General features: G+C 44.9%; 1 protein-coding gene across 6 annotated transcripts in view; it reads right to left on the bottom strand.

Annotated features, from left to right (window-relative positions):
- The window catches only part of DGKI (diacylglycerol kinase iota), a 1,316,934-nt gene that overhangs the window by 375,379 nt on the left and 915,773 nt on the right, over positions 1-25,782 (bottom strand). For all 6 annotated transcript variants that reach the window (XM_069628758.1, XM_069628759.1, XM_069628760.1 and 3 more), the window contains one exon: positions 22,411-22,511. In XM_069628758.1, coding sequence (XP_069484859.1) covers positions 22,411-22,511 — 101 coding nt within the window. The remainder of the gene's footprint in view (positions 1-22,410; positions 22,512-25,782) is intronic.

Raw genomic sequence — 25,782 nt, 5'->3', positions numbered from 1 at the left:
CTGATAAACACAGTTCTGTGTGGAGATCCCCCCACCTGGGCACCCTGCAAAATAAAGGTAATAGCACAAGCCCAGTCCATATATTGTTCAATAGTCTTATTTCCTCCTATTAAGGTTTTACCCCCCGAATGTACCTGGTGGAGTAGAGTTCTTCGATGAATTTGGCAGCTTTCAGATCAGGTCGAAGCAAATGCAACAGCAAGTCTTCTTCTTCCAGCTGGGCGTCGAGGATCACCAGTTCCAGTTACTCTTCAAGTGTAGACACAGCTTCTGAACAATTTCCAGTGGTGAGAGGTCCCCAGATATACTATCCTGTCTCTCATCCACACTGCTGGGTCACACGCAGCAGCCAATCACACAGAAGGGCATTCATGCAGTCAGTCAGCCAATCAGGCACACAGTGCATTCAGGCCATCCTCCTTCCTCTCAGACACTCACAACAAGGAATGTGGATTGGGACAAGTACCCAGCCATTCAACACTACACACTGCATTCAGGCCAGTTTCGGACAGGGCTGTCTCAGTCTTTGTCTCTCATACCAGAAACCAGACAGCCACAACAAGAAGTGCATATTGGTCACACACTCCATTCACCCAGGTCCCACCCACAGGGCGTACCCATAACATACAGTCACTGGGAAGGCTCCAGCCAGTCTGGACTGGACTTCACAACAACACCATATATGGACCTTCCACCCAACAGCCAGTCAGGGGGAAGGGACAGAGTCAGGGCTTCCCAGGGCTTTGGGAAAACAAAGTAACAGGCAATAGAAAGCAAGAGGCCACAGGGGCCATCTTGTTTTCCATCAGGAATCAACTAATTCCAATGGCAGGGCCTGGGTATCCCAAAATGGAGGATACTCAGAGCACCTGTCAAATTCAGCATGGAGCTGCCACCAGCCCATACCCTGCTCTGCGGGCCACCCATAGGTGCCCAAAAACATACACTAGGGGCACAGGGTTGTATCCCCCACCCATGGGTGCCATAAGGATATCCCATGGGTCTGTTCACCAAACCAAAAGAGAGAGAGCTGCACCGCCAGGAGTCCCACATGAACTCCTGCACGGAAAACACGACAGAACACACGATAAAAGGCAGTAAAGGACAAGGATACGGAGGCCCTGTCCCTCCGATGCATTTCCAGCATCACAGTTACCTGGTAGGAACCTCTGGAAAATACTGGCCACATGACATTTGTACACCCCACCCCGTTCACTGGATTTCAGCACATGTCAAAAAAAATGTGTGTGTTTGTGGCTTGGCAAAATGTTGTTCCTTATACAATTCCACACCATTTCATCAATCTGCACCACATTTTGCATAGTTACCTGTTAGGACCCTTCGGACATTACTGGCTACATGACATTTGGACATCCCACCCCTTTAACCAGATTCCAGAAAAACCCTAAATTTGTTTGTGGGTTTGTGGCTTGGCCAAGCGATGTTCCTTATACAATTCGGCACTGTTTCACATATCTGCACCACATTTTGTATAGTTTCCTGTTAGGAACCTCCAGACATTACTGGCTACATAACACTTGGACACTCTACCACTTTCCCCGGATTTCAGCACCTTCACACATGAGACGGTTGCCTGAAATCAGCAAAACAACAATGTGGTCATAGAAGGATTGGTCCACAACCCTAGAATGCACGGTTTCTGGGACATTTGCACTGCAATGTACCACAATGAACTGCACCACACCAGAGTGAGGCAACAGATGGGGAAAGAGCATTAGGTCCCAGTATGCAGCAGCACACCAACTCTTGCCTCACCCCAATGTCTGGTCCGGGGTATGTCAGCCAGCAACACACGCCCACTCTCAGTGCAGTTTACTTCAGAGTGCAAAGTACATTGAGCGTAAAGCAAATCCGAACAGTGACCTAAAGGATCCATGATTTTGAACAATTGATGAGAGTGTTGCCATGTCTGTCCACGGAACCCGTTCGGAGAATGGGTACTTTTTCCAATTTTACCAATAAATCAAAAACGCAAACAAAGCATCTTGGAGGAGTCAGGTGGAGGAAATACCAATTTCCCAATGTAGAATGTTTTAGTTTCCATGCCTTGAGTAAGCTGCTTGTCAAAATCAGCCTATTTTAAAGTGCCCTCTTATTCCCATCTTTGGGGATGTCACCGTTGAACTTTGCTGGTGAACATCATCTAGTGTCAAAGCTGTTATCAATTTACCTTGCGGCTCTTTCCCATAGGCAGATGAGCAGGCTGTCTCGGAACAAATCCTGTCAGACATCTTCCAAAATGTATAGCAACCTCAGAATCTAATAATAGTCAGAAGCCTAGAATTCGTTGATGTGTCATTTCTCACCTCCCGATTTGTTGAGGTACACAAATACCTAAAAAACAACATGAAATGTCTTCAACTCCCAAATCATTGTATTTCGATTTTTGTGTTGACATTTTACTGTTGATTGGTCTCCCTGGTAACTATTTGAAGATCTGTCTCCACTGCTCTCTTTGCTCTACTTGCATGGTTTCATCCATAGAGAGTCACCCATCTGCATTTTAACATCTTCTAGAAGATTGCAATGCAGCCTCACACCTCTCATACACCAGAAGGGATCGGAACCGATTGGAATAAAAAGCAAATTATAAACCTCCTTGTCTAATTTTGGTAACGTGGGCGGAACGGCAGGCTTATCTCAGAAAGGTTGTGGATCGTTGGTTAGTAGCAACGCAGCGAAAATACAATTATTACCCAATGATTAAAGGAATGTCCAGTCAAGGTTGTATTAAAAATATCTACTTCATTGATCACAACAGACGGTCTAACAAGACTGCGAAATACAACCCACCCTGTAAAGGAATGCAGAGGACAGATAGTTTCAAAGAAGGAAAAGGGATGCATGCTGGATACTGAGAGAAGGGTAGGAATGGTTATCAACCAGAACAGTTTGTATCCTTCCTTGGTTGCAGCACAAAGGGAGCAACAGGTTTTAAAATGTCTTAGGGGCCTTCTGGGAAGGGCCAGGAGGACAGAACCACAATGTACCTTTGGCTTTAAATGTTCTTGGTGCTCGACCGGGTCAAATCGGCTTCAGGCCGCTTTGCAGGTTTCTGTGACGGAGTTCGAGATGGGAGTCAGCTGTGGGTATGAGGCGGCAAGACGGTTCAGCGAACAAAGCTGGACCAATGGCTGCAGGATGGCCTACACGGTGGATCAGGGTGAGGAATCGTGGCCTCATTGCTGATCGGCAGTTCAGAAGCACTGGTTAAGACATCTCAGGTTTCATTCAGCGACTGCGGCCTGGCAGCGGTCAGTGTTGCAGTCGGTTTTGGATCGAGGAACTCGACTGGCTCGAAAAGTTCCATTAAGGCAGACACAGGTAGATGCTTGTTGATGCACTTCTCCCAGCATCTTTAATTGGCTTGTGCCATCCTCTAAAGGGGGACGTCCCAAAGCTGAGGAGAGTGTTGCAGGCACCTGCCTTGTCCTTGGTTTCGGGAAGTTTGCTGCAGAGCCTAGCTGGTCATGCTGTGTGCTGACTGGTTACTGGTTCTGAAGTGGCTGGAGGGTCCTCTGAGTTTTTTCCTCCTTCTGTTCCCTCAGAGAAGTTAAGGGGAGAGATTGTGCTTCCCTCATATGTCCTGGCCTTCCTTCACTGGCAGCAGATGTAAGGCAGACTGTACCTTCAGCCAGGGTCCAAGGATGAGTTCTTCTTTATGACTTCTTGTGTAGTCTTCTGATGATCTGCCAAAAGAGTGGCTCAGCCCTCTTTTAAAGACAAGTGGTGCACAGCCATTGGTGTAGGCTAAGCCTACCTTAATGAACCAATCCTGGGGTCCCTACTAACAATCTCCTGTATGTGTGAGGTCATAATAGAGTGATTTGCAAAAGGAAAGGTAAAGGGGTGAAAACAGGAACAAGGTGTGCCGCAGAACTAAAATTACTGAATCCTTCTCTCAACAGAAAGAGGTCTGAGCTCACTCCCTGGTGCTACTAAGTCCCACCCATCTTCCTGTTGTGTTCAAAGAGTCTCTCTGGTTAATGGTCCTCCCGGTGTGGTCCCTGCTAAATCAGCAGGCCTCCCTTGAAGCTGTGGTGGGACCAGACTCTCTGGCTCCTACAAACCACATTCTTATACCTTATGAATGTGGTCTCCCTATCGTGGTCCCCTACTGTACACAACTGACTCAGACATGACAGTTCACTATCATTGATTCTGAGGGCAGGAGCTGGCTTCAGGTTGACACAGTTACATATGAAAGGTTGTTGGGTTTCCAGTCTCCTTTGTTAACCTCTACAGCCAGGCCCCACATTGGCCAGTTTGAAGTACACTCTGTTTGTATGTTAATCGGTGCCACCAGCTGCAAGGCATAACAAAAGAGCAGGGTGGTTCCATGGAGCCGTTGTCAGTAAATCAGGCTGACCATGGCAGGGGGAAGGTTGGTCCTACCCATTCCTGGAGATGACATTGTGTACTCCTGACTGTCACATTCCAACTAAATATGACAGGGGCGGACTGCACCTGAAGGCTGTGTCCGCTCCAGAGTACACAGGTCTATGCTTTTGTCGTGGGGTGAGCATAGAAAAATGTGTGTGGATTAGCCCCACACATTTTCCTGAGGTCGGTCTACAATCACTCCCTTTAAATACAAAGTTCGAAAAAGCCCAGACGAGCGCATGCCCACAATGCGGATAGGCGAATTCCTCAAAGCTTTACTTTAAATATTTGCTTATACTTGTTACAGAATGCCACCTGGTGAGGGCAGGGCAGACTGCTCTTTACGGTTCTTTGGGAGAAAATGGATGTAAAGTCAGAAGCTTGACTGTCAAGACATTAAACAACACAATTGAGGAAAGTAACAATGTGGTAACTATCCCTTAGGAAGAACACCATAACCCTAACGGGGGTGCCTGTGCCTAGATGGCAGATAGTTCAACGCCTATCTAATAGGGACAGATAAAGAAGGGACTGTCCCTATTTACTACCAATTGTGTGGGTAAATCAAAAATTCATAAAATATCTTTTTGCACAACAGAGTAGCAAAATGCAGTACACAACCAGTATAGAGATTTGAACAACAAGACTTATTACTAGATCTTGTGGCACTAGCTGTAAAGCTTGCATGGGACTAGTTGTGCCATGGGGTTTCCAAAAGTCTTTTATTAACCCTTGAGCATCAATAGTACCACATGCTAATGGTTGTGTCTGAAAATGTTGATGTGTTAAAACCTTGTGCCCATATTTATGGGACAACCTAAAAGGCTCACGTGATGTGAGTGATCTCTATTAGAACGTATCCCCCGAGGTTGTAGGGAATATCTAAATGGTCATGGGGCACCCAAGACCAGGGTGGTTGACCGGTTTCGATGGTAGAATTGAGTTACACCATTTTCTTCAGGACCAATACTTGAAGGCTTCCAACTGGCGGACGCAGTAGACGGCGCCTCTCCTAACTCACCCAGGGGACGGAGCAGCCTGCTAATGCTGCCTCATTATGAGACATGCCGGAAGATGTATACACTACTTAATTCAAGCATTGGTCCTGAAGAATATGGTGTAACTCAATTCTTCCATCGAAACAGGTCGACCACCCTGGTCTTGGGTGCCCCCATGACCATTTAGATATTCCCTACAACCACAGGGAATATGTTCTAATAGAGAACTTAAGACCACTTACCTGCTTCTTCAAGCCATATTGATTTCAGCTTGACCAAATTGAGCACATTAACACCACGACTCGACCACCGGTTCGTCACGGTGGAAGCACCCGAATTGCTGCATCTTGAGCACTGACTCTTCCCAAAAGAAGCATTGTGTCATGGCTCAGTGGTTTAGAGGAGTATTGGGATCCTGTTATGTGCTACTGAGGAAGTGCTAGCAAATGTTGTGTCTTTTTTACAAGATGACACCGCCTATTTAAAAAATCCAATGCAACACTTAAATGACGGAGAAGCCGCAGAACCTATATGTCGCAACACCATAGCCTGGGCCCAGACTCTCCCTCTCTATTAGAGAGTACTTCTCTCCTCTTCTTGTTTCTCTTTGTTCCTCTCCCTAATCCTGATTTCCCTGTTTTCCTAAGTTTCTGCCACCTTCTGTTGCTCAGTTCAGACAACTGAATCTCGTTCACCGCCAACTCCTGCCTCGAGCCTCTATGTCCTTCACCCATCGCCTGCAAGTGGAGGTGTCATTCCCCAGAGGGTTTCCTACATGTTTGGATCTGCTACCTGCAAGATCGATAGGCCCCTACCTGTACAGTCAGGTGGCAAGCTGGCTCTCTACAGGGACAGACCATCCCTCTGCCACAAGAAAAAACGGGGCAAGGCGCTCACTGCGCTTCCAGTAAGTCACCTTTAAGTTCTGATTCTGGTCATGAACCTGACAGTTTGCAACACCTCACTTCTTCACCAAACAGGGAACAGATGCTGGGATTATTGGAATTGGTGCCGAAACTGACTACATAAGTGCAGGAATTATGATTGGAGAACCTTACGCTTCAGCAAGCAGTGGTAGCTAGGGAAAGACTACCACTTGAGGCATCTTGTGGTACTGGATCAGGACGTAGGTACGATGGGTCACCTAAAAAAATTGAAAGAGTTTCTGCATTACTACATAATACAGTTTACCTTTTGTCCTCACCCCTTCCTGACTGACTGGACAAAGGTGGGCTATATGGTGACGAATCTGGCGGGAAATGCCTTATCCTGTCTTACTCCTCGAGTCACTGCTGACAATCCCGTTTTGGATAACTATGCCATTTTTGTAGCTACTTTGAAGGGAATGTTTGAACGCCCTGAGACAACCTTCTCCCCTCAAGAAACTCTCCTGGGCCTAGTACAAGCTACTACTAACACCACCAATTATGTAACCGGATTTAAACAGTTGGCAGATGAGACCAGATGGCCAGAAGAGACCAGATTTACTATTTTCCATAGAGGGCTAACAGAGGAGCTGAAGGATGAACTTGCTTGCTAGATCAGCTTCCTTCATAGAGTTGATCACCTTTGTTGTCCAGTTTGACTAGAGGCTACAAAAATGTAGAGCCGAAAGAAGAAATCACTGTGTCTCAAAGACTGCATATATTCTGCCTGCAACTACTCCTTAAGTGGTAGACATGTTGGAACCTGAGCCCATGCAGATCAGCGCGGTCCCCTTACCAAAGAAGAATGGAAATGTAGGTGCCTTAGGACATCTGGTGACAGATTGTCCAATAGCACCAATCCGCCGACAGGGAAACACCAGCTCCCATTCCTAAGTGGAAACCTAGCTCGAGCGAACAAAAAAATTATCATCCCAAGGAAGATATCCCTGCTACTTCGCTTTTGGTTTTAAGGTCCAGTGCATTTTTTCAACACCTCCCATGTACAATTCCCTGCCCTAGTCGATTCCAGAGCCACTTGCATCTTTATGGATCATCAGTAGGCCAATACTTAGGGCATGTTGTTCATACCCAAGAATCTAGTACAAGCCATTGAGGGAGTAGACGATCAACCCCTGAGTTTTGGACTAGTCCGGGAGGAGACTGCTGCCTTACTTATGAAAATCAGATAACACCTAGAACACTGGGTATTCGACATGGTCAAGACTGTTCACTAACTGATTATATTAGGTATGCCTTAGTGAAAGAGGTACAAGCCTTTCATTAATTGGACAGCTGGTACCATCTCCTTCGGCTCGAAACATTGTCTGGAACACCGTTTTATGCCAATGAAAGAATCGGACAAAAGAGCCATGGAGCAAGGGTGCCTAACTCTAGTGAATATGAACACACTTCCTGAAGAATACACAGACTTCCAAGATGTATTTCCTGATATGGACAAGACTGGAAAACTGTGCCTTTGACCAATCCCCTTTCAATGAATGTATATTCTTTCTGAACCTGAAAAGGAAGTGCTGAAGGCATATCTTGACAAAAACCTTACAAAGGGCCTTCTCACACCATCAAGGGCACCAGGAGGAGCTTTGTTGTGTTTTGTGGCAGAAAAGAATATGACTGAGCTTCTTCCTTGCTTGGACTACAGGGCCTGAATAAAATCTCGATTAAGGATAAATATCCCTTACTGTTAATCTATGATATTATTGAGGCAGTCGGTGGAGCTACCATCTACACGAAACGTATAATCTATTAAGGGAACAAACCGGTGATGAATGTAAGATCACATTTCGTACCCCCTTTGGCTTCCAACAATATAGGGTTATGCACTATGGTCTGGCCAATGCTCCTGCAATATTTCAGTGGTTTGTGGACAGAATGTTTGTCAATCTCCTCTTCTGCTCTAGGATCGTTTACTTGGACAATATGTTTATTTATTCAAAGACCAAGGATGAAGACACAAAGCAGGAGCAGGAAGTCCTGAAGAGATATCGACATAATCAACTAAAGTCCAGATTAGAAAAATTTCTCTTCGATGTAGTCTTCATGGCCTATCTGGGATATATCCTTTCATCCAAAGGTGTAGAGATGGACCGTCATAAAATAGAGACCATTGTACATCGGCCTTTCCCAACCTCTGTTAAACAAGTGCAACAGTTCCTCAGACTGACACATTTTTAAAGAAAGTTCATATTGAAAGAAGGGTTCCACGTTCAAATGGTCCCAGGAGGATGATGGAGCCTTCTAGGATTTAAAAGCTGAGTTCACCCAAAGACCTATTCTGTGTCAACCTGAATCTACAAACTCTTAGGACTCTCATCTGCAGCAAAAGGAACTATTCAGTTCTGGAAGGTGAACTGCTAGCACTAAATTTGACCTATCAGGAATGGAAATAGCTCCTTCTATGTGCAAAATATCAAGTGGAGTACAGAACCGGCAACAAAAACCTACAAACCCTACAAAATCTTGAGTGCAAGAACAGTAAACAGGCCCATTGGGCATATTTCTTCACTCAGTTTGACTTCTTTCTTACATATTTACCTGGCCCGAGGAATCTAGTGACTGACACCTTGTTTTGAAAGGATAGGAGCTCTTTTTTTCGGTAACCACTCACCCTGACCACTCACCCTGAACATCTACTTGCTGATAAAAGATTTGTCTTAACAGTGAAGACCTTCTTATAAGGGGTTAAACGGGCTATGCAAGAAGAAAGAAGTATTGCTTCTTTGGTAAAATATGGCCATGATAACCTAACAGAAAATCAAGGTTCACTGTTCATGGAGGATCAACTATATGTACCATTGATCAATCTTTGTGAGCAGTTGCTCAGGATATGTCATAACAAACCAGCAGGAGAACAGAGAAGGAAGCAGACCACCCGACATCTAGCAGAGCGAAACCTCTGGTGGCTGACTTGGTGTATTGATGTCACTGACTATGTAACATAGTGCCCAGTCTGTGCCCAAGGCAAATCTTCCAATCGCCTACCTTTTCGGAATAATATGACTGATTCATGTGCATTCGAGAGCAGGGATACCCATATCAACTGATTTCATTGTTGATCTACCAATGTCACTGACCATGAGCCATGATGGTCAGAGTGGACCGCTCCATGAAAATGGCCCATTTGACTGCTCTGCTGAAAGTTCCTACAGCTCTTGAAATGCATTACTTCTTTGTTACAGAAGTTTTCCATCTACATGGCCTCCCTCAATTTACAACCTCAGATCAGGCCCGAAATGTGTTTCTCAGTTCTGGAAACACTTGTGTAAGGTCTTGCACATTGACAGAAACCTATCCTCAGGATACCATCCCCAAACAAATATACAAACTGAATGGGTAAACCAAGTACTTGAACAGTTTATTCATTGCTTTTCCACAGCATCTGCAGACAATTGGGCAGTCCTCTTAACAGTGGCCAAATTTGCAATCAACTCTTTGCACTCTGCAATCGATGAATACTCATTATTGTTTTCTTTGGTTATCAACCGCAAGCCTTACCGTTGTTTTTGGTCCCTGACACACTGCATACCTTCCACGGACAGTTGTGTGAAGATTCTGCAGGACGGCCATAAATTGGCAAATGCTCATTTGGAAAGGGCCCAAGAAAGGATGAAATCATTTGCAGATCATCATAGAACTCCAGAACCCCGCTTTGTGGTCAGCGATCTTGTATGGCTAGCCTCCAAGTGTCTACCTTGACACCTGGCTCTGTCCAAATTGGCTTCTTGTTTCTTTGGCCCCTTCTGGATCATCCAAAGGCGTAACCACGTAGCCTTCAAACTAAGCCTTCCTTCAACCTGGATTCAGATCCACATGATTTTTCATGCATCGCTTCATTGACCCTACAGACAAAGCTGGTTCTCCAGTCAGCCTTGCCAACGTCCTCCAAGCATAGTTAAAAAAGGCGTACCTGAGTAAGGTCACCAGGATATGGACACCAGGTATAGGAGAGGGACCCTGCAATACTTGGTGGACTGGAAGGGTTATGTGCCTTGCGACCAATCATGAAGACTTGCTACTTTTGTCCATGCCCCCTCCTTGCTGAAGAAGTTCCAACACCTTCATCCTGGCAAACCTGGGGGTCCTGCAGAGGGAGAGGGCATTCTGTTGTAGCTCTGTGGTATAGAAGAACCTTGTGATCCAATAACATGCTATTGGAGAAACGCTAGCAATGCTCTAGTCTTTTTTTCCAAGATGGCACCGCCCATTCCAAACATCCGCGGAGATGCCTAAATACTGGACAAGCCACAGAGCCTACTCATCACAATGCCCAGATGCTCCATCTCTGTCAGCTCTCTTCTTCTTGTTTCTCTGTGTTCCTCTCCCTCGCCCCTGCTGTCCTTGTTTTCCTAATTCCCTGCCACCTCCTGTTGCTCCATTCTGACAGCTGAATCTCATTTACCTCCAACTCTTGCCTGAAGCCTTTCCGTCCCTTCAGCCATCTCCTGCAAGTGGAGGTTTTATTCCCCAGAGGGTATTCTCTTTTTTTGGGTCTGCTGCCTCCATGGGGGCTAGCCCCTCCTTTTACAATAAGGTGGCAGGCTGTCTCTTGACAGGGACCATTCCTCTTCCATATGAATAAACATGGCAAGTCACAGAAAACTACTGAAGCCGCTCACAGCACTGCCAGTAAGTCATCTTTAAGTTCTGATTCTGATCACGAACCTGAGGCATTGTCTCAACCCGACTCAAAAGCCGACCCAATCTGTGGAAGCCATCAACTCACCCATCTCTAACACTGACTAGACCCAGCAGATGTATCATCCCGAGACGACACAACCGCCTCCAGTAGGGAGCCACAAAGTCAAATTGTTTCTAACCTGCACAGTCCACAGAGAGCCTTGTCTCGAAGTCTCCTCGATGCCTACTAGGCACTGGTACAGCAAGCGTTGACTGTCGGCACAGGCTCAACTGTAGGAAAGCGCCAAGAAGCCAGACCTGAATTTATCGAGCAACAAAGACAAGCAATAAATGCATTTGCTGCAGCCTTGTCTCCCAGGACCACTTTAAATTGCCATATATGAATTTTTAGACCTCACTCTTTGCCTTTCAAGACGCTTTCACATACTTTCAACATTTGCTGCTCATATCAATTGCCTGCACCCGTGTTTTCATGCAGAGTGGCTCATATGCTCTCAAAGTGCGCATTATCTGTGTTTCCTTTACGGAGAAGGATCTTTACTGTTTTTAATTAGTTGGGTGCATTGTTAGTTTTTTGTGAAAGTTCCTATTTTTATACAACCTTTATTGCAATTTTTATTTTTTATTTTGGCACCAGCATAGTATTTTTGTTTGTGTTTCATCTCCACCAGCTCACACCCCTCGTGAAGAGTATGGCCTGCACTCAGCTCACGTTACCAAAAGAGGAAAAGGAGGTACACCTGACGGGCTGTGCCCGTTTCAACTTTATGTTTGGGATCACTTCTGATTTAGTAGTAGTGTGGGTCTGAATAGGCATTTTAGACACTTGGGGGCTAATTTTCTATAAAAGATTAATTGAGCAGCGGGGACCCATTACATTTACGCTTAAATGTGATTGGGTCCTGCCACCAAATGTTCCTCATTTGCACCGCAGGGTGCAAATGTAAAGGACAAAAGGCAGCATACAAGCATATACACCACCTTTTGCCCTTCACATTGGCACTCATGCTTGCATGCCGGGCAGCGTATACTTTTGCTTTTGAGCACCGCTAACCTGTTCGGGGGTTTCATTTCAACTGGGAGCACTGCTTACCATGCATCCATGCATGGTAAGCAGTGCTCCCATTTGAAAGTAAACCCTCCCCGACATGCTTACATATCGGGCAGGGTTTAATTTCAATTGTACACGCTGCCTGACATGCTCACGAGGCAGGGAGTGTTTAAATGGATCCCTATGGGGTCCCTCTGCGTTATGCTGGCTATTAAAGGCAGTGGACCACATGGGGATCTTGAGCATTTGGGCCGTCATGAAAATCGCAGCAGCACATATTCAATTATTTGTATGGTGGAGAGGAAAGGAGTGGCCAAAATGCAAGTTGCACTCCACCCCTCCTCTCCGCCATACAAAAGATTGAATTTGTGGCGTGGAGTGATTGAAAGGGTTAAAGCCTTACTCAAAGCGTTTACGCCTTTTCAATCATGTTACCTCACTATTCATCCCTGTAATCTTGCAGAGCAGTACTCATTTCATCACAATACTGTGCTTCAATCTCATCAATAAAACCACCTCAATCGTATGGCAAGCAAACAAACTGAAAAAAACAAGCACTCACGGGGCAGTAGATAACATTTCTTCACCTTGATAACTCACACTTCCCTTGCAGTCCATAAATGGTCATACTCAGTCAATAATCATGTTTATAGAGAATCATTAAATACTCAGTTTCTATTTGCACCTGTGACATGGCTTTTGTATAGGAAGCAAATGTTTATTTCCCTAAGGAATGCATGTTGCAGTGTCAGACAATAGAAATCTTGGAATTGGTTGAGCAATGCTGCCATCAAGTGGTTCATACAAGCAATTTTGTGTATTCTCAATTTTAAGTAATTTTCATTGGCGTTTTTGTTACTACATAAGTATTTATAGTATGAAGTGACTTCATAAGTATTAATATTATTTGACATAAACATTTGTAATATCAGCCAAAACAGGTTGTACGATTTGCTTCGATACATTATCCCAAGTATTAATAAGCAAGTGACTTCTGGATTACGTTTTGTCTTTTTATTGCCGATCAGTCTAAAGAGAAACTAACAGCTCCTTTCAACTGAGTGGTAGTGGATAGAGACCTCGCTGCCCATTCACAAGAATTTGGCTCAGTTAAATTCCCAGTGATGTTTCATGATGTGCCTGGTTGTCCCAGTCGTCCTCAAAAATCCACAGACAAAAATAGTAGATTCAAGGTGTTTTAAAGAACTTTTCTGGGAAGACTGGGGTGGTTGAAAACCCTACGTCTCGCTCAACCTCACTGTGGGCTTCCTCCACCGTAGGTCACGTGTCCGTAACCCACAGAATCTCCCCAACACGCTCTACAGAAAGGTAACCCTTACTATTTAAGTCTTTTTAATGTTGACAGGGAAACCAAAAGGCCATGTTTTTTTTTTCTATTCATCTCCCTCTGGGGCATTTTATGGGAACACATCGGGTCTGCAGGACTGCCTGATGTCCCCAGGGTTACTCTTATAGTCTCTCCCCTTTATGCTCTCTCTCTCAGTCTGTATCCCTCCCTCAATCTCCATCCCTCCATGATCGCACCCTCTCTAAATCCCCCCTACACTTATCCCCCCTCTCTATCTCTCCCCTCATTATCACTGTCTTCACTATACAACTCGTAACTGATACCACTCTCTCCTACACACAACACCTTACCTGTTCTATCTCAGAACACTGCCAGTCTCCTTAACACTCCATTCCAACATCTGCCTTCTGCCTGGTCTGGATTCACCACCGGTCCGCCTGATCTAACCCGAGCACCTTCCTATCTTCTATGTGCAAGCTGGGCTGTTATAGCTCAGCCTTCTCCCTTCCAAAACACCCATCCCATTGGTCCCCCTGGACACAAGCTCCCCTTGGCCAATCTCTGGCTAAAGGCTTCAAAACGTCCTTTAGCCCCGCCCACTTTTCCAACTCTATTTGCAGGGTAGCAGCCTGTGCTCAGGTTGCTCGTTTTTCCCTGTGGGTTTCATCGTGTGCTGGCACGTTTTGCTTCCAATTCGATTTGGCGAGAATTTCTGTGTCTCTCCTGCTCCCCTGCAGTCCCTTCTCTCATTTCAAAGTAATGTAGCACATTTACCATGGAGGTTAATTCATTTATACATTCTTTTAAAACAATTGTCAGGCTTTTTCCGTCATTACAAGATGGCACCATACACTTTTGACATGAAAACATGTTGTAAAATTCAAGGAGGGGTTACTTGCCCAAATCAACAAATATGTACCTCTCTATACTGCGAAAGGATTACCTAACAACAACCTTTAATTTCAACTGTATGCTTTATTGTAAATGACGTGAAATGCACTGCCAACTGCATGGTTCTGAATACCATCATGGTACCTTAGTCCTTTACTTTTGTAAATGGACTACAATTTAACAACATAACGAAGTGCACATTTAAGCCTTTTGTAAAAATCTGTGGCACCTAGGATTTCGAAACACTATATTTGTTTGTCTGTTGGAATTGAAATGATATTATGCCTCCTATCGCAGTATTTGAATGTGTGTTGGCCTACGCCAAGTTTAGCCACCATTTTAGGTTCTCTTGTAATGTGGAAGTCACCCTGAACATCAAAATGGAGGCCGAATGACATTCTGAGTGAGATTCTGGCCGTTGTGACCTCCGCACACATGAATAAGTAATATGCCTGCAGGCTACTTGTCAGGGTTGCGAACTAAGACTTTGTCCTATCCCTGACCTATGTGTAAATGAACAACTGTATCAGCGGAACTGATCAAAATGCATACATTATGGGATTGACCTGGCAAGGAACCCTAGGTCTGGTCCCAAGAATGGTTAACCCGCAAGGGGGTTGGCCAGGGCTGGATAAAGAATATAAAAGCCCACGTATTCCAATGTACGGTCTCTCTACTAATGCATCGAACCTTCGTTGAAGTTCGTTACGTTACTCTGAGAGCCGAATAGCTATCCGTTTGTCAATTGACTTTTTGGTAACTGTTGTAGCTTTTAAATAAAGCACTTGTATGTCCTTTGTAACCTGTGTTGGTGTGTTTCCTTTGGGCTTCCCAGCCTCATATCAATTTTTATGTTTTCACATGTCCACAGGCCTGGTCACAGCAATTGTTTGTGAAGTGCCTCCCCAATTTAAAGGATGTACAAGGGTGGTTGTTACCCAACTAATTAGTCACAAGGACACACAGCCTGATACGTCAATTCCTGTAAGTGTTTTTGTCTTTTCCATTTTGAAATACATTTAAATTAACAATAAGTTTTAAAGTTAAAATGAATGATGAAACACTGATGAGTTCCCTCTCTCTCTCTTTATTTTTTTAGGGAACTAGATACTGGATGCATCCAGTATTCTAAACTCAGATGTCCTAAATTACAGCAAATGGACAACAGGTGGGTGTGTTGCTCCACTCTTTAAGTATTAAATGGGTCATCACCTCTGAATAACTAGATAGGGAGCACTTTTTCTCTTTTTTCAAGTTTTATAAATTCTTTCATTTTTATTTACTTTTATAGATCATTGCATCTATTAAAGGGGAACAAAACTAATCTTCCAGAATCATTAATCTATGCCCTGAAGATGGCCTAATACTACAACTAGTGACCTCCCCAGACAAAGGTGGTAGGTACACTCCAAGAGGCCGAAACATATGTCGACGGAAAAGGTAAACCCAATGTATTTTCCCTATGTCATCCATGCATATATAACCAACTGTTATGCTTGAAGGAGATTTAAATTCTGATGTACCCCGCTATTGTATGAATTTTTGGTATGAATGGTATCAATGGTGATCAAATGACCCAAGGTTGAAATGTTTTTTTAAACATGCTTTTTATAAAGAATTGTTAAAGAGAAATGTACTTTGTTTAAAAAAAACGAGTGCTCAAATAATTGCCCTGACTGAGGTGTTGGTTCTATCTATCAATAAGGAAGCCCCTCTACACCCTTCCCTGTTGTACATACAGGACATTTAGAGAGGGGTAGTCAATCTGTTACTTGTTCTTAAAATATACATTCAATGTATATGACATAAATACATGCAAAGGGCTCATGAAGACCTACATTATGAAATACTTGTAGATTCTTATAATTATAAGTGCTCATTTATAACGCACTTAATTTCTAATCGCGGGATTGGGATTCAAACCTGTGTTATGCTGCGTTATCTTGCTTCCAAGACAAACGCGTTGACCCTGAACTATCCTTCCTCCCCTTCGCTCTTTGAATGCACCATCCTCACAATCTCACAATTAGATGTTGCAGAAGTGTAAAGGAGAAATAACAAACACGTCTCTTGAAGTAAATATGTTTGTTTTTCCAAGCACTCGGACTAGTATGGCTATATTTTCTATACTTTCTGCTCACAGAGCAGCACACACATACCTTTTCTCTTTTCATAGTTATGCATGCTTTATCCTGCAAGTGATCTGATTGGATGGCTGAACATTGTATATCCAAGAGCTGGCCCAACAACTGAGAGCCCAATGGAAGACCCAACACTCTGATACCCCAAACCTGAATATACAAAGATGTCCCACTGTGGGAACTCGTAGAAGTTACAAATTTAAGGTAGGCTCCAACTCAGTCCCTACACTCAAAAATCAGGCCACGAGGACCTAAAAGTTATCCTTGCGCAGCACATGGCACCAAAAAAATACAGCAGAAAAACCAAGAGAACTCTCAGAACCAAATCATCAAGACCTCATCCTACACCAAGGGGTTATCAGCTGTATACCCATTAACTTTAAGGTGCCCGAACGGAAGTCGAGCCCAGCACAAGCAGAGAGAGCATTCTTGATGCCATGGAGCTCTGCAGGCTGGCAAAATAGAGGGAAAGAGAAATTCAAGAAGGCAAACCTGCCCTTTATGGGTTTGGAGAGACATCCAAAGCATGCAGTTGGCCCAGGTGTGAGCAGCTCCACCCAGCAGTCATAGACCACAACCATTTCTCTGACCCAGCGGCCGATACCTTCTCCAGGTAGGTAGACCAAATAAAAGGGGATCCCACACATACATCAGTGTTGAAGTCAGAAGATGGAGTTGGAGAGAGATGTGGTGGATTGTACAGAGCTTGGAGATGGCAGTTATCGGGAGACAGTTCATTGAAAAAGAAAAGAGAAGACAAAGACTGAAGGGGATGGTCAGAGGGGGTGAGAAGAATTAAGGATGGCATAATATCGGAGTTGGTAAGGGGAATTAAGGAGAGAAGAAGATTGGAGGTGGTGAGAGGAATTACGGCGAAAGATTGCCAGTGAGTGGTAGGACTAGTGAAAGAAGGAGTAAGATCAGACATGGTGGAAGAAGTTGAAAGGAAAAAAAGGAAAGATCAGAGTTGGTGAGAGAAGTTGGGAAGATAATAAGTCCAGATGGGGAGAGAAAAGACAGCCAAACAAAGTGAAAACAATAGTATCACAGGTGGAAGGGAAGGGAGGGAACAGAAGGGAAGGGAAGGGGAGACGAAAAGAAAAGAAATGAAAAGAAAAGAAAAGAAAAGAAAAGAAAAGAAAAAAGGAGAGGAGAGGAGACAAGAAAAGAAAGTGAGGTCGAGAAAGCCTCAGAACAGGAAGGAGGAGAGGGAAACAAGGCTGAGGAAGGGAAGCAAGAGATGTGGGAGGGACCATGAATGTGCTAACTAGGAAAGTGGTACAGCAATACCCAGAAAAAGAAGCCACTAAAGCCTAGAAAAATGGGACACAGAGAAAGACAATACGCAGTATGTAGATATGCTAGGACGGATCAGGCAAGACCAGAGATGGGAACAGGCATGCATCCCAGGAAGTGAGGTTACAGTGCTTAGAGAAGGGAGTCATAACCCAATATAATCATCCAGGAGAGAGCTCAGTAGCTAACTTGATCTGAGAGCATAGAAACCCTCACCTGCATCTCAAACCCACCGAAGGATGCTATCTCCTTTTGTCGACAGCAGTACCCAAGGCAATGTTGACCATCAAACCCAACAGAGGCAAGAGAGAAAGGATTGAATAACACCTTACAGACTGCAAAGTAGAGAAAGACTGTGCATACAAAGTGACCAAAGCGATCAGGGAAAAGCCCTTTTGCACCATTCTGGGGGGCACTCTCCCATAATGATTCAGAAAACCATAAAATCCAGAATGAATGCTTCTCTTTTTGGGAGGAAGCCTTTGAGGAAGACCTGAGTCATAAGGGGAAACCCCAGGGACTGGGGCATCTTGGAGAACCTCGTCATGGGTCAAAAGTAGTATTTTCTCGGGCTCATTGAGATGATAGCCTTTTCATAGTGTATCCCTTTCAAATGTAAACTAACCCCCCAATAAACTATCTAGACTTCATTGATTCTCTGTCTTGTCGTGTTTCTTCCATAAGTCAATAGGTGACCAAGTGGAAATGATCCCATCACATGCGAGTTGTAAGTATGAAACCAAGAAAGGCCTGCAATGTTTTATGTTATGTTCCTGGGACAATATGCATGAATTTTAGAATCATGCATTTGCAAGGCTCTGTTTGGTAAAGGATTTTAATTTCTAATTGAGCTACTTGATGTTTCTCTGAAATGCAATTGCTTCCTCGGAAAGGCTGGCTACAGAGACGGTGGATTAAAAAGATCCCAGTAATGGGACGTGGAACCATTCTTGAACTCTGGAATCTAAGACAGCTGACCTTTGATCTTTGCAAGCTGAACCCTTCTGATCTCGTGCCATTTGTTAGTGAATTCTTAAAGTTGAGGAACAGTAAGCAGGTATTCCTTTTGGCGTGAAGCAAACATCTCTAGTTGTTCACGACTGGCCCACTGAAATGGGGTCCTCATGCTTTAGAATTGCTGCATTCCAGAAGGCCAGTGAAGGTGGTCGGCCACAATTGAGTTGGGATGCTGCATCCCTTTGCTCTTTGACTAGTTATATATTTCATTCCTAGTCTTAATCGGTTGATCAGGACCTTACTAAGAAATGCGTTATGGGAGAAAGATCATAGTGTGATCATGCTGAACATAACTAAATTATTCTGATTGGTTTTAATGTACACATTGGGCCTCATTACAAGTTTGCTGGTCCGGTAACAATGGTGCTGGTAAGCTACCGGCACCGTTGTTACTGGACCGGCAAACGAGTTCTGCTCGCGGGTGGTTGTCAGCCCGCAAGGTCTGACCTAGCGGGCAGACCGGCACCCGTGAGCAGACCATGTCGGATGCACCGACACCATTCACGAATGGTGCCGGTGCATCCGGCCTCCCCATTCCCATTGAAACCAATTGGACTCAAATGGGAATGGAGAATAATTATTTCTGACTCCCGGGAATGTGCAATTACCGGGTCTGCCGGGGTTGTAATTACCCTGGTGATTGCCCATTCCCGGGCGCCGGAACAAAACCGACTCTGGTGGCAGCTGTGCCGGTTTTACCGGCACAGCTTCCGCTGAAGTTGTAGTGAGGCCCATTGTGTTCGCTGTTATGTGGGCCGCACCCATGCCGATTTTGGATGTATACGTTGTCTTCCTTCCCCTATTCATACCTAACTTGACCCCTGTGTTTTTCGCTCAATTTCAATTGTATTACCAAAATACCTTTTCCTTTTATGTCGGTTGTTTTTGTTTTTATCATTCAACCTACAGGCAAAGACCGTGGCAGGGTTGGAGCTTATCTAGATGCTTACCCTTCCTCCGTCCATACAGAGCAACAACCACATATGGACCAGATGTTTGTTTCGAGATCATAACTTTTTTCTAATATGCGCTGTCTCTACAAGGAGATACGACCCAGTTACCAAATGTAGAGAGTTATAGATCCACTGAGGACAACTTGTCTCGGGAGGATAGCTCAGGGGCAAGGCGATGCGGGGCAACAAAGATTTGATCCCCGGGCCTGTGCTTATAAATCTCTGGCTAGTAAGTGAGTTATACATAAATAATTAAATTAATTAATTGTGAGGAAAAGAAAAAAGCTAAAGAAGCAAACAACCCAAATACATATTTGAAATAATTGACCAATTTACAAAATAAAAACAACTAGAGTGATCTTGGGGTATGGAAAGATCTTCAAGAGAACGTTTTGTTGGTCTGGATTTATATATGAATGGTTATAGAAGCGATAAGTGAAACCCGCCAGTCTTTTTGCACTTGCCTCCGGGCGCTGCTCTTTGTTCAGCATTACTACACTTGCAGCTTACGCTCCATGAGTGAGGCAACCTCTCTGCACTGAACCCAGGGCCATGGAAGACCGGACGTGTTTTTTCCCCCTAGTCCCCTTCCTCGCACCTCCTTCTGTACGCATGCATGACCTGCCCCCCCTTTTCTTTTGTCCCCCCTCCCTAGCTTGGTTGGAACTGTAACACTTAATGCACTTGCACTAGGAGAAATGCTGTCAGGCCTAGTATGCTATTTTTTTTTTCTGTTAATCATTCAGAAACTTCAAGGCCTAAGAATGATCACTGTATTCCCTTGTTCCTTTCCCGCCTTGAAGCGTTTTGAAGCACTCTACTTGTGTATAAGTGCTGTACAAATAAACAATTACAATTACCCCCAGCAAACACTTATATTTTAGAGTGCAACCTTATTCGATTACACAAGAAAGTGCACTACTCATAAAACCAGGGACGTTTCACCAAATTGCCAGGGGCAGCGGAAGTGACATCATATGACCCTTGACCTCTGATTACATCACAGGAAGTGATGTCTTTTGACCCCACCCCAAAGTGATATCGCGAGAAGCGATGGAATGCGACCTTTCACCCCTTGACAAAACAGGAAGTGGCATCACATAGCATTGTTCCTAAGTACACTACGAGAAATACTGGTTACGATATCACTATAATGTTATATACATTTCATACAAGAATGGATCACCAGATGTATCGTTAAGATCTGTGTGTATAGGCCATATTACCAAATTACTGTGAATGCAAGCAGACGTCTATGGCCAAATGATAATGATGTGTTATATAGCACTTACATGTAGGCACTTTATATAGAAAAAAATATACATACAATATCACCCACGCTCTGTTGCTACTCATTTATTGACCTCAGAAGGATGAAAGGCTGAATTGAGGTGTTTAAGAACATACTAATTCAGTGACACCCTCTGAAGTGCGCCTGAAATAAACCTTTGAGTCTAGCAATTATTGTATAGAATTCCAGAAAGACACATTATTTGGTATTCCTATTCTTTCTTATTCAGGGTCACTGCTGAAAGTGTTACTTGTGGAACCCCTGGTCATTTTATTTAAAGAGGCCTGAACAAGAAAGCTAGCCACTCCAGAAGCAAAGAGCCAAATGGTGCTGGCCACAGACCAGGAGGTTGCATTAAAAAAAAGTGTTTTCATTTTTTTTTTAAAGACAACTTTTAAACAATAGGGGTAGCAAGGGAGACCTCAGGGGTCGCAGTAGCGACCCCTGGTGACCCCTAAATGACATATCTGCATAAAACACACATTTTAGCTAAACTATTTTTTCAGGGACGCAGCAATCATTCTTAACGGCTGAAAAATGCAGACATCTGCCATTTTGCCTCTATTTTCTGAAGACACTTGGGTCCACATTGATGAAGGAATACGGGTTCACAAGCTGTAAGGAGCAGGAGGGGCAAGCCTAAAGCCACTCGGCACAGTGATAAAATTGGAAATAAACTCAGGCAAAGGGAGCAGTGCAATGTGACACAATGGGAGGATCACATTCCCATGGTGTGTTAAGGGATGGACCCAGGAAAGAGGAGCAAACATTCACGTGGACGCATCGGCTGCACAAAACAGAGAGAGGGATAGTCATACAGCCAGAGCGCCTGGATAAAAAAAGAGAGCGTGGACAGTAAGCCACACAGAGAGAACAGCTTCCTGGAACACAGGCGGGGCGAATGAAAGAGGACGCCATAATGGCCGCACGGGTCCCAAGGGAAGCATATAGTCACAGCAGGGAAGACAGAACAGCTGGATTGTTCTGGCACAGGTGGAAAGTGGGCCATTGTGCTGAAACAGGGATGTAGGTGAGTTAACCGAATCCATGTTTCCGAAAGAGTGAAGTGACAGAGTTGTTTTATTTTATTGCAAGGGGAGATCTCATGCAGCCCCCCTCCTTCCCTCTACCTTTATTAATATCCCTTACCCTACATATATTTTATTAAAAAAACAAAAATTCAGTAAAACAATACAAAACAAATTGGGTCACTTCTTCCTCGAAAACATTGGGTTCGGGGGTTCGGTCACTTCTACGCTATAGGAAAAAAGAGCTCGCTTAGACACAAATAGGCCCGTCATTATAGTTCTACAGAAAGAGCAGCAGGAAGAGTCGCAGAGGGAGGTATAGAATGATATGGAGAAGGCAGGATGGCAACAGGAGCGGGTCGAAAACCATCATGACATATACAGCACAATATGCCCCACAGGAATGATGTGTATTGTCTCAAAGGCGGGCAACCCAGAGCTGCACTTACAAGCATCCCGTAGCTTCTCCTTGTCATAGTGCAGCCTCTCGTAATCGTGTATCTTGATCCTATTCACCCTGATCCGCAGGCGGTCTGGCACTGAGTGAGGGCTGCAGGAAGGAAGAAGGACAGGCAAGCCATCACCGGAGGTCAACTACAGCGAGCAAAGGCAACAGCTTCAATTCACACCAATGGTTACTGTTGTATGGCCAGAAATGGTATGATGTGTGCATCTCCTGCTGGCTAACTGTGGTTGCATCGGTTCTCCCTGACCATTTGACAGCACCAAAGGTGCAATGGAATTACCAGATGAAATAGGGATGAAGATCAGCAAAGTTAATGATGCCCACCAAACGAAGGACAGGTTGCATTAAGAAAGTATCAGTTTACCCCGGGGAGGCATCGTAGCTAATGTAGCCAAAGAAGCTGATTGCAGTAACATCCCTCTGGGACCCGCATGCTCTACAGTAACGTTATGGTCACATGTAATGTCGCGCTTTGTTTTTTTCTTCCCACGAAGAAAGAAATGGTTACAAATAGGTTTGAATACTTCCCCGCCAGAGGGAAGGAAAATTGCGTAATCCGCAGGTCACAGGATAAGAACAGTGGATATGAAAGGTGCCATTAACAATGTGCCTTGTTCTTACCGGATTGATTGAAAAGCTTGATCAGAAGGTGGAAGCAAGCAAGTAATTGAGTGGCCTTGTGATTGCTAAAAGAACCACAAAGTGATAGAAGCAGAGCTTATAATCAGTCCTTAGCATTGCCAATTCTCCCCCTTCCATCATTATCCCACCCTTATGTGCCACAGTGCCATTACTTGGGGGCACAGCCATATGCATATCAAGCTCCGTCTCAAACCAAAAAGAGCCGTCTACCCTCACCTCGATGCCCTCTCGACTACTAGGTCACGTCAGGTTTGCATGGGGTCACATGCAACCACCCCTGACATGTTGCAGCCTCATTGGGTATCATCGGTGGGGGGCAGATTTGGAAGCTTGGGGCTGTACAGCAATCTTGGGGTCCACATCTGGGGATAGCCATGCTCCTTATGGTAAATGTGAAACATACAAAAAGCAATTCATGGAAAATATTGAATGATTCATTAAAGCTCTAACGTCACATGTTTTCACCATTTTGTGTCTTTACAGAAGAGCAAAAGCATGTATGTTAGCCTTAGTTCCACCACAAAAGAGCCGGCTCAGCCAACAAAAAAAACTAAAAACTGTCACAGTCTGCGAGCAACAGAATATTCAGGATGCAAAACATAGGGTCCAACACGTTTGTTTCTTATGCCACAGGACATGTTGGATGAACTCCTATGGGAGAAACTAGGAGCCAAACCAAATAGAATGTCCTACTTGACTCGGCTGGGTAAATAGTGAAGAGGAAGAGCTGTAACTAATACTAGTGTGGGGAATAGTATTCTCAGTCTTCTCCAGGGCAGGATACATCCTATGGGTCACCCTGAACCTGTGGGGTCAGAGCCTAAGGACACGCATTTGGTAAACTCCTGGCGGATGTATGTGCATGTATGTGGAATTACACTAAAGAGCAAGAGAGAACAGATCAGGCCACCAGTGTGATGCTGGAGGATTTACTAAACAGATGAGAAGGGCCTGGTCTAAAAGGACTTAGTGCCCGGTCTATGGACCTCTTTACAAGTTTGCCGGGCCGGAGAAAAGTGGCGGTAACAGCTGCTACCGGCACCTTTTCCAGTCCAGCAAGCTACAAGTCTGCCCATAGGGGCAGTGAACGACCGGCAGGCCTGTCCTACGGGTGGTTCTGGCCCGTACGAGCAGAGTTTTCACTGAAGCACCGGTACCGTTACCAATGGTGCCAGTGCTTCAGGGTTCCTGTCCCATGGAGTCCCTCAGTACTCCATGGGAATGTGAATTTACCGTTCCCCCACTGCCCATAATATCCCAGTGTTACTGGGATATCACGTGGCGGACGGTGCTGCCAGCGGGTTACAGGCAGACTCGCAATGAGTGTGTATGTCCTGTTTTGTAATCTAAACAAAGTTAATTTCATGGTCACACCATCCTGCTTGCTTCTCTGCAAGTAATTCAGTATCTCTCGGTGTTTAAAGTGTCCTTGGAGGCCTCTTCCTTGGTGTCCTCTCTATGGATTAGGGCACTGATATAGGTAACCCTCAGGCCCTGGGTTATGTTCCTAAGCTGCTTGTTTGAATGGTCCTCTGCAGGAATTTCTCCCCTGCTGACTGGATTCATGTCCCGCTGAAGTTAATCCTGACCACCAGAAAAGTATCCACTCTCTGGCCTTAAGCCCACTCCAGGCTCTGATTTGTTTCTAGTTTCTGGCTCCTGACAGGTTCTGGGTTGTAGCCCCCAGCAGGCTAGCACAGTCTCCTTCTTTTCCATTGCACAATGGCCCCGGCCAGTCTCTGAGCTACAGCCCCTAGCAGGCTTGTTCACATGTGTTAATGCTTTCCTTCTTCTTTCCCTCTCCCACTCTTTCTTTCTTGAAAGCCCCCCTAATACCTTCAATGCCTGTCTCCTTCTGCCTCTTCTCACACCGATTCAGCCCTCATGAATACCCCAAACCCCAATAATTCCAGGGATAGGTTAGGCCATTTTGGAATCAGCAGTTTGGCACATGATAGGTCAGGACTTGCTGGCTCCACCTCCTCACGTGTTTCAGCTCTCCCTATTCTAGTACTCAGGTGGTGTGGATTTCCCTCGCTGCCATGTTCACTGATTGTCTGATTTCATGCTGGATCCCCCTTGCCCCCGTGCTTCACATTTCGTTGTTACAGTGCACCGTTCCTGGGACTCTATCACTATCATGTGCAATAATGGCTTCATTCACCTATACCTTGCATACTAAAGCTGGTCCATCCTGGGCTAGGTTGAAATTCTACGGCTCTGCCTCATTGCCTGGTGCCTCCTTTTCCTCTATTGGGGTACTCACATGTGGACAGCTCCTCTACCTTTCCATTTCTTTAATTAGTACATGGTTTCTCAAGAAGTGAACCGAGAGTGTAACCGCTTGGTTCGCCACCTTGAAGTCCAGCTGAACCGTCATAGCAACTCTTTGAGCTGGCTCCCGGCTTCCCTGGTGATCTGCGTCGCTACACCTCCACCCACGCATGTGGCTCATCAGACTCTTGGCTCCCTAATCTTCCAGGACCCTTTGGGAGTATTTCCATGTCCAAGCAAGCAGGTTCACCAGTCAACAGCCTTCCCTTATATGTGTGAATGGAGATGTGGCAGCGGTGCCAGCTGATCACTCTCTCTGAAGCACAAAGTACAAGGCAAGTGGAAATTCACAAGAGAGATTGGAAGGCCTTGCGGCGTATATTGTACAGGTACTATGGAGCTCGGATGACTGAGCTGAGCACAGTATCCCACCCGTGAT

The sequence above is a fragment of the Ambystoma mexicanum genome, chromosome 12 (assembly GCF_040938575.1).
Source record: "Ambystoma mexicanum isolate Mex_15411 chromosome 12, UKY_AmexF1_1, whole genome shotgun sequence".
Taxonomy (NCBI): Eukaryota; Metazoa; Chordata; class Amphibia; order Caudata; family Ambystomatidae; genus Ambystoma; species Ambystoma mexicanum.
This window is presented reverse-complemented; position numbering and strand designations above follow the sequence as displayed.